This window comes from Pipistrellus hanaki (assembly GCF_964339955.1).
Source record: "Pipistrellus hanaki genome assembly, chromosome: 9".
In the NCBI taxonomy this organism is placed as follows: Eukaryota; Metazoa; Chordata; class Mammalia; order Chiroptera; family Vespertilionidae; genus Pipistrellus; species Pipistrellus hanaki.
Window position 1 is genome coordinate 66,735,890 of NC_140511.1, and position 9,776 is coordinate 66,745,665.

General features: G+C 41.5%; 1 protein-coding gene across 2 annotated transcripts in view; it reads left to right on the plus strand.

Moving 5' to 3' along the window:
* The window catches only part of CKAP5 (cytoskeleton associated protein 5), a 67,997-nt gene extending 58,695 nt beyond the window's left edge, over positions 1 to 9,302 (plus strand). For both annotated transcript variants that reach the window (XM_084896069.1, XM_084896070.1), the window contains exons 36-44: positions 1,080 to 1,259; positions 1,740 to 1,927; positions 2,946 to 3,021; positions 3,730 to 3,918; positions 4,013 to 4,150; positions 4,592 to 4,675; positions 4,769 to 4,928; positions 8,300 to 8,451; positions 8,599 to 9,302. In XM_084896069.1, coding sequence (XP_084752195.1) covers positions 1,080 to 1,259; positions 1,740 to 1,927; positions 2,946 to 3,021; positions 3,730 to 3,918; positions 4,013 to 4,150; positions 4,592 to 4,675; positions 4,769 to 4,928; positions 8,300 to 8,451; positions 8,599 to 8,844 — 1,413 coding nt within the window. In that variant the 3' untranslated portion in view covers positions 8,845 to 9,302. The remainder of the gene's footprint in view (positions 1 to 1,079; positions 1,260 to 1,739; positions 1,928 to 2,945; positions 3,022 to 3,729; positions 3,919 to 4,012; positions 4,151 to 4,591; positions 4,676 to 4,768; positions 4,929 to 8,299; positions 8,452 to 8,598) is intronic.
* Positions 9,303 to 9,776: the final 474 nt, after the last annotated feature.

The following is a 9,776-nucleotide window of genomic DNA, read 5'->3' on the forward strand; positions in this document are numbered from 1 at the left end:
ATTTCTCTCTCCCTCTTCCTTTTCTCTAAAATCAGTAAATATATATCAGTAAATATATATATATATACACATATATATGTATGTATATGTATATATGTATTTATTTGTATTTATATATATTCTGAGAATCATTGATTGGCTGCCTCCTGAACGCCCCACACTGGGGATCAAGCCTACAACCTACGCATGTGCCCTAATGAGGAATCGAACTATGGCCTCCTGGTTCATAGGTCAACGCTCAACCACTGAGCCATGCTGGCTAGGCAAAGATATTAGTAGTAGTTTTTTATAGTATCTGTGTTGAAGCAGTATTATTGAAAAGTCACAGTTATATAAATTATATGTGCCTTGGAGATATACATGGATAAAGTGATAAATGAAAGTACTATCAGTGGCTTCGTCAACACCAAGAGGAACCATTCCCATTGTAGTCTGTAGTATAAGTGCCCACCCCCTATGCAGTAATTGTGCAGTTTCTTGGTCCTACATGAAAGGATGGTCACTGAAGATTGACATGATTATCTTAGGGTATTATTTATGTAATTACAAAAATAAAGATCTTTTTAAAGTAGTGAATAAGAAATACATGCTTTTCCCATAGTGACATTTTGTCATTAGTGACAATTACTGATCAAACCAAAAAGAACACTGGATCAAGATTTGGGAAACCTGAGTTTTGAGTTTGAACTAAATAGTCTAATCTTTCTGAGCCTCACTTTTCTCACCTCATAAATGGAGATCTTACTCTCAGCCTATCTCTCAGAGCTGTTGAGATGATTAAATTAGATTAATGGGTATAAAAACACTCTAATAAATTAGAGGTTTAAACATAGGGATTATTCCCTAAGCTAGACAGGGAGACTCAGAATAGGAGCTACAACTAATTCACCTAACAGTATCTTGCTCAGTAAATATTCCTTGAATGATTAATACCTAAGAACTTGTTACTTATATGTAAATGATAGGGTTCTTTTCAAGGTAAGATACTAGAAGTATATTACAGAGCTATCTCTTGTAGTATCTTTCTGCTACTTAGAAATTTGAAGCTTGGAAAATACATCTTGGATTTTTGTTATCAGATCGATGAGGTCCTGAGACAGGAAGACAAAGCTGAAGCTATGTCTGGCCATATTGATCAGTTTCTTATAGCCACGTTCATGCAGTTAAGACTCATCTACAACACACATATGGCAGATGAGAAATTGGAGAAGGATGAGATCATCAAGTTGTATAGCTGTATCATTGGCAACATGATTTCGGTAAGAACACCTCTGCAGATCACAAGCTTCCCTTTAATTCCCTCATCCCACCTGGTTTCTAGAGCTTGAGTTGGTACAGATGTTTCAGTGAGTCCTGTGTCACTTGTAGAAATGTATACTTCAGCTTACCTTATTGTTGGATTGTTGACGACATTTCAACTGACTTTGTTGTTAGGATACAAAGTATTATAAAATGCTTACATACTAACTAAAATTCTGCTTCCTGCCAATTTTTTCATCAGGCATGTAAGCCCTGGCTGGCATTTTAAATATATCTGCTCACATTAAAAATACTTCTATTAACAGGAATGAAGCATGTCAATTAATTATAGTTATTATTGGGGGAGGGGAGCCTTTTTTCCTAATACTCTGAATTTTTTAAAAATATGATATAATCATTTACTAGAACAGCCACTTGTGTTTATCTTCCCTGCCATGTATATTGAGTTTCATACCTATAACACCGCTATGATTGGATAGCTCTTTCAGATAGAGAGCCTAGCCCGAGAGGCCTCCACTGGAGTGCTGAAAGACCTGATGCATGGCCTCATCACCTTAATGCTGGATTCTCGAATTGAAGATCTGGAGGAAGGACAACAGGTGATCCGCTCTGTGAATCTCTTGGTGGTGAAGGTTCTGGAGAAGTCGGACCAGACCAATATCCTGAGGTAGAGCATTTTCTCAGCATTACAGCCTAGAACAGTCCCTCTTTTAGTCTAGCCATAGAAAACAGATGGCACTGGATTAGTTGTAACTTTGTTTTCCTGATAAATTGATATATTACTCTTTCCTCAAGAATCAGAGGTATTCCAACTTGAGACAACAGCTATCCAATCTAATAAAGAGGTGATATGTAAATTGACCATCACTCCAACACACAAGATAGTCACCCCCATGTGGACACAAGATGGCCAGGAGGGGAAGGCATTTGTGAGTGATCAGGCCAGCAGGGGAGGGCACTTGGGAGGGACTAGACCTGCAAAGGAGGGCAGTTGGGAGTGATCAGGCCTGCAGATAAGGCCAGTTAGGGGCAACCAGGCAGGCAGGGGAGCGCAGTTAGGGGCAATCGGGCCAGCAATGGAGCAGTTAGGCATCGATCAGGCCGGCAGGGGAGTGGTTAGGGGATGGTCAGGCTGGCAGGCAAGCAAGCGGTTGGAAGCCAGCAGTCCTGGATTGTGAGAGAGATGTCCGACTGCCTGGGCTCAGTCCTAAATGGGCAGTCGGACAATCCCTCGAGGGGTCCCAGATTGGAGAGGGTGCAGGCTGGGCTGAGGGACACACACACCCCACACCCCTATACACGAATTTCATGTGCTGGGCCTCTAGTAACTAATAACTCAGTAAACAACTGCAGTAAGCTACTAAGTAGCAATGAGTTTTCTAGATGAGGGCTGTGCAGTGTGTCAGTTACCCACTCTTTTATGTACATTTCTCTCAGCAAACAATGACAAAAATAGTGACAAGCTTTACCAAGTAGTAATTTATAAAACTTAAATGATTGATGTCCATTTTCTTAATAACTTAATTCAAATAATCAAAGAAGACAATTACTACCGGTATTTGATCCATGAGCTTTCAATTTATTAGATGAGTAGAGAATATTTATACTTGGCCTTTTAATTACTAATTTAATTATAATGCAAATTTCAAACTTACTAATGCTGTTTTGTTGGGGTTTTTTCCTAGTGCTCTACTTGTTTTGCTTCAAGACAGCCTGCTAGCAACAGCCAGTTCTCCCAAATTCTCAGAGCTTGTTATGAAGGTGAAGTTGAAATCATTTGATCTCTTTCAGAGATGCAAAACTTTATTAAAGCGTGGGGAAAGAGGAGTTGGAACTAAGACATAAACTCAAATCAGCCAAGATACATCTGAAAAATACAGTTGGTTTTTATTTTCCCTTCCTCCCCCTAGCTCAGGTCTAAACTATTCCTGACCTCAAACAGTGAAAAGGAAGAACTATTTTGTAAATATCTCATCAATTCTTCTAGAATCAAAAGAAGTTTCATTTCTTTTTGGGGAAAAGATAACTATAGCCCAATAAATATTTTGGTCTCTTTAATGGAAAAACTCCAAATGTACAAACATTATAATACTATTGTTATGCTGTAATAAGTATTTGTCTCCTTGGGTTAGATTTTGGTAAGCAATGTAAACTACCCTACTCTCAGGTACCAAGCAAACTCAAGACAAAATTTCCACATGTTCTTATATTTAAGGCCCTATCTCTAGGAAGTGGGAAGGAAAAGTATTTGAGATGATTAGATGATGATTTGTTACACTTTAGCCAGTGACATGGTTGAAGTGAGTAAAATTGTTCATTTTTAGCAACCACACTTAAAAGATCTGATGTGCCATATTTATATCCCTGACATCTTTAAGAAGTGATCCCAGAGCTTAAGGAAGATAAATGGTGACAAATTGTTCTCATTCTTCAGTCACTCCCTCTAACTTTTGTTCCTTTTTCCAATAGTGTCTCTGGAGAATGGTTCGACTATTGCCTGATACCATCAACAGCATTAATCTGGACAGAATTCTTCTGGACATACACATTTTCATGAAGGTCTTCCCCAAAGAGAAACTGAAGCAATGCAAAAGTGAATTTCCCATAAGGACCCTAAAGACGCTGCTGCACACTTTATGCAAATTAAAAGGGCCCAAGGTGAGTGAGAATAGCAACCAATCCCTGAGGGCATTTGAGAGAACATCATGGAAAGAGCACTGCTGCTATTTGAATGTGCTCATGTCTCCTTCAGATCCTAGACCACCTGACCATGATTGATAACAAGAACGAGTCTGAGCTGGAGGCCCACCTCTGCCGGATGATGAAGCACAGTATGGACCAGGCAGGGAGCAAGTCAGATAAGGAAACAGAAAAGGGAGCATCTCGAATCGTGAGTGTCTGATTTGAAAGATTGAGGGAAGTGAGGTTGTCTGGAAGTAATCTTATCAAAGGTTTAGAAATTGGTCCAGTCTCACTCTTCTGCTTTAGTGCTATAACCATTTCCACCTTGAAAATTTCAAATATAAACTATTTATTTGTTGGTCTCTAAGAAAATTTCTTTGCGCCTAAGGCATTGGTCACAAATCCACCGTGAGCTCTATTTAGGGAGGAATGGGCCAGATCCTTTTTCTTCAAGTTCAGTTGAAAACCTGAGACTAGAGGCATTCAGTAACCCAGAGTATCATTGATCTGCTGGTATTTCTGTCATCTGCAGGAGCAGACCAGAAAGTCTGGATTTTGAGCTATTTTCAGTTCCTATCCAACCTTTGGTTCCTGGTTAATAACTCAAGTCTAACCAACCAATCTTCTCTTGTGACTTTCAACTTTTCAGGATGAAAAATCATCAAAGGCCAAAGTGAATGATTTCTTAGCTGAGATTTTTAAGAAGATTGGCTCTAAAGAGAATACTAAAGAGGTGAGAGGAAAAGATTGAGCCAGATGGGGATCTGTGTTATGGAAAAGTGTCACTAATATCCACCCCCACCTCTTTCTTTTTATCATTAACCAGGGCTTAGCAGAGTTATATGAATATAAGAAGAAATATTCAGATGCCGACATTGAACCATTTCTGAAAAATTCCTCACAGTTCTTCCAGAGTTATGTTGAGAGAGGCCTTCGGGTGATTGAGATGGAGAGGGAGGGCAAAGGCCGCATTCCCACTTCAACAGGTATGGTTCCCTATAGGAGCTCCAGGAAGAAGCTCAAATTAGCTCCCACCTCAGGACTGGGGGTTTTGATTGGTTTAAATGTATGACCATGCATCTCAGTACTTAATGGTCACCAATGATGTTCACATTGCTACAGACGGTGGTCAACTCTGTCACCTACCTTGACTCATCACCAGTGGCATCTCCCTGCCCTTTAAACAGTTTCTTCCCTGGGCTTTGTGCTTTCTTGGTTTCCATCCATCTTGCTGGCTGTTCCTCCTGGACCCGACTGATTCTTCCTGTCCCTGGCTCTGTGTTGAGTCCCCCAGAGTTCAGTCCATGATCAATCATCTCTTCTTTCTTACTCTCTCACTCCCTTAACTAATCATCTACTTTCATCACTTTAAATAGAATTTATATGCCAGCAAGATCCAGTTTTATTTGGTGTCAAGCTCAGACCTCCTTCCTGATCTTGACTGATATATACATTGAGTTGCCAGATTATTATGATCTCTGAACACATAATAATATGGCCTCTCAGTGTGTTAATATATATATATTAGAGGCCCGGTGCATGAATTTGTGCATGAGTGGGGTTTAGCCAGCCTGGCCAGAGGGAAGGGATATGGGCGGTGGCTGGCCTGCCTGCTGATCAAACTGGTTGAGGGGACAGTTTACATATTAGCCTTTTATTATATATGATATACACTGAGTGGCCAGATTATTATGCATTCAGAGATCATAATAATCTGACCATTTAGTGTACTATATACTGTATGACATCTCTATTTGGGGTTTCTAGCACCTGCTGTTTCCCCAAACCTGCTTCATTTGCATTCTTCTCCCTCTCAGCTGATGGCACCTTTGTCCTAATTTACTCAGACCCACAGTTTGAGTCTTCTCTTCCTCTTTGTCAGGAGATCCTTTGGCTTTACCTGCAAACTGTGTGCAGAATCTACACCCACTTCCCATCACCCTCATTGCTGCTGCCCTGATCTGGTTTGAAACACTTTCCTCCTATCTGATTTCGCACTTCCACTCTCAACTCCCTGTATTATTTTCACACATAGCATCAAAAAGAAGCTTATTAAACATTTTCCAAAGGCTCTCCCTTTCATTCAGCAAAGGCAAAAATTCTCAAAGCCCTATGAGATCCTGCATTATAGGGCTCCCTGATACCCCTAGAATCTCGTCACCTGCTATTTCCCCTGACTTTCATTCCACTCTAGATCTACCAGCCCCCTTGCTATTCCTTGAACGTACCAGGCACACACCTTCTTAGGGTCTTTGCTTTGGCTGCTTCTTAATGCGTAGATTTCCCAAGACAGCCTATGGCCAGCCCTTTCCTCCTTAAGGTCTTTATTCAAATACCACTGGCTCAGTGAGTCATTATTTAAAACTTTCAACCTTTTGGCGGGGGGGGGGGGGGGGGGGGGGGGGATACATTTGTAATAATCTGAACAATAAAGATTTATTTAAAAAAAATAAAACTGCCAAAACCGGTTTGGCTCAGTGGATAGAGCGTCGGCTTGGGGACTGAAGGGTCCCGGGTTAGATTCCAGTCAAGGGCATGTACCTTGGTTGCGGGCATATCCCCAGTAGGGGATGTGCAAGAGGCAGCTGATCGATGACTCTCTCTCATCGATGTTTCTAACTCTCTATCTCTCTCCCTTCCTCTCTGTACAAAATCAATAAAATATATTAAAAAAATAAAATAATAAAATAAAAATAAATAAAAATTTTTTTAAAAACTTGCAACCTACCCCTCAGCCTCCATAGCAACATGCCATACAATGTGGTACTTGTTAGGTTAATTGGTGTTTATCTGACTGCTAGAATTGAAAATCCACAAGGGTAAAGATTGTTTTGTTATTGGCACATAGTAAACACTCAATACATATTTGTTGAATTATATGAATAAATGCTCCTCCCAATGTTAAGCTGAGATGTTACTGTTCCACAATAAAAAAAAATTAAAAATTAAAAAAAGCCAGTATCTGAGAATTACTACTCACAGGATCTATAGACAAAAGGAAGACTTAAGAGGTGTCAGTTAATAGAAAATAGTTGTCAAAAGCCTTCAGCGCAAGAAAAACCCATCTGCAAGGGTTTCCTCTCACCATGCAGAGTAGAGCTCACATATTTGTCCTGCATTTAGTTCTCTCCGAGTTCAGGGAACTGTACCTACTCTTATGTTTTAGAATCTATTTGCCTATAAAACTGTGTTCCTTTGTGGGTTTCAGATTCCACTGTGTTCTCTCACTGGGTGTCTTTACCAAGCTGAAGCTTCAATTGTGTTTGTTGTTTTGCATCGTTTTTATTGTTTTTAACACTTTAAAGAGTTTATTTCTTGAATCATAGTGAGCAGAATGTCTAATAGACACCACAGAAGGACATACCATGGCTTGCTTGATGAGGGAAAAGCCTCCTTTTCTTATTTCCAAGGTCCTTTCTGCTGACGTTCAACGTTTAATTGTCGCTGTTGGCCTACACAGCATACTTGCAACACAAGCATGTAACCTCACTGATTACTGAATGCTTTCATACCTTAATGTTTGAACATACATTATTGCTGGCTTTTCTCTTATTCTTCATTCATTTTCACCCTCTGTGTTCTCATCTGTACCTCAAAGGTTTCCTTTTCCCAAGAGTAACCTGGTTCACTTTCCTATTGGCAGTAAGGGAGTGTATCTTCCCAGTACTTGATCCATTAGCTTATATAATACATTTTCATTGCTATCAAATGGGTCACTTTACATGTCTGCATGTTGTGATTGTTTCTTTAGAAATGTAGACACTGTGGTGGATTTCTTTGGTTTGGGTTTCCCTCTCCGACCAGAATATTGGTCTCAGTGCTGGGATTACATGTCCTGGTTCCCAGCCCTTCTCTGGTTATTTGTTGGACACCTCACAGTTTCGATACCTTTCCTTGTATATACTGTAACCCTGAGTTTCTTGCTGTGCTCCCAGTTTGAATAAGTGCTTTCCACTTGTGTCCTGTGATTTGAACCTGGTCTAATTCTTCCAGACATTTAAAGTCCTTAGCTTCTTCAGTTGGGCACTGGCTGTATACTCAGGAGTAGCTTAAGTTTTTTGGGTTGCCCAGAGCAGCTGTGGGCTTACAGGCTTAGAACCCTGCATAAACCAGGATGTAGGTGGCCCAGCTTACATCCATTCCTCTGCATCAGTCTTGGAAATTCTCACCAAGCTTATCCTGTATATTTCTGAGCACTTTATTATCAATTCCAGGAGGATTCTAATGGATTTTTTAGTCTTGAAGTACCATGGCGATCTCCAGGCCCCAAATCATTCCCTTTTGTAGCAGATTAATGAGGGCAGCCTGAAAGGGGGAGTATGTGTATCTGAATATTCTTTCTTCATTTCCTGTCTAGGCATCTCCTCTCAGGTGGAGGTTACATGTGTGCCTGCTCCCACAAGCACAGTGTCTTCCATCGGTAACACGAATGGAGAAGAGGTAGGACCTTCTGTCTACCTGGAAAGGCTGAAAATCCTCCGACAGCGATGTGGCCTGGACAATACAAAGGTACTGCTCCTTTCCTTCTATGTGGGCCAGGGAGGTGGTGACAGGCAGGGCAGGAACAGGTTTTCCCAGGGAAGCAACTCAGTCTTGGTATATGATGTTCCAGGGCCACCTCTTGCCCTTAGACAATGACTCTTCTTCTCTCGACAGCAAGATGACCGACCTCCATTGACCTCTTTGCTCTCCAAACCAGCCGTCCCTACCGTTGCCTCTTCCACAGACATGCTGCACAGCAAACTCTCTCAGCTCCGGGAGTCCCGGGAGCAGCACCAGCACTCAGACCTGGATTCTAACCAGTCTCACTCTTCAGGAAACATGACCACATCCTCCTCTTCCACAGCTAACATTGATGACTTGAAAAAAAGACTGGAAAGAATAAAGAGCAGTCGCAAATGAAGCTGTCCCCCTCCTGGCACCCTGCAGCTTTAGTTTACTAAACTAGAGTCCTCATAGTTTACAGTGGCCCTGGCGGGCCCAGTGTACACAAACCGGTTGTTTGGATCAGCCGTGGGTCTGGGGAGGAGTCGTGGCACAAGTATCTGTACATATTCTGCTTCTCCATCAGCACCTGCCTCTCCAGAGGACTATGTATTAGTTTAGTGTACAGACCTGTAAACAGCTGCCTCCACTCAGCTCAGACTAGTTTCCATAGCCTTTTTCTTTTTAATTGTTCATTTGTAAAGTTGTCCTAATCTTTCCTAGCTTTTAACTTTTAGGAATTCTTTAATAGTTTCCCTTTGAGTTTGTGAGCTCTTCTTCCTGTAGCCCTGAAGGGTTACTGTATTCTGTATGAATGCATGGCATGATACAACTAATTTAAAAGTCTTTTATAAATAAAGTTTGCATTAACTATACCTGCTCCCAAGATGCTCCATATTCTCACCTGGTCTAGAGCCCAGGTGGACATTCAGCCAGTTAGAGAACGATTGAAACGACTTGCCTAAGGAGCACACCTTTCCTTGGCTCCCAGACGAGGCACTGCCTTTTGCTCTAGCAGAACAGGAAACACTCGCCTTTCCTGCCTTCCACAAGCAGCTCCTAGGGAAGCAAAGGAATCTCGTTCTCTCCTTGAGGCTTGTGTAGGCTTCCCTCCCATCATCACCGTGGTTCCCAGGAGTTTGTAGGCTTCCTGCCACTTTGCTGCCCAAATGCACGTGAGATTGTGCCCAGAGATTGGCTGGGCTACCTGGTTGTCACATGGCATCTGAATTCGGGTCATTAGACTAAAGGATGTGGGAGAGCTTAGGAGCTTCCTGCCCAGTTGGAGTTCCTCTGAGTGTAAGTCTACACTAACAGTTGCTTCCCTCTCAGTTGAAGACCACACAGTG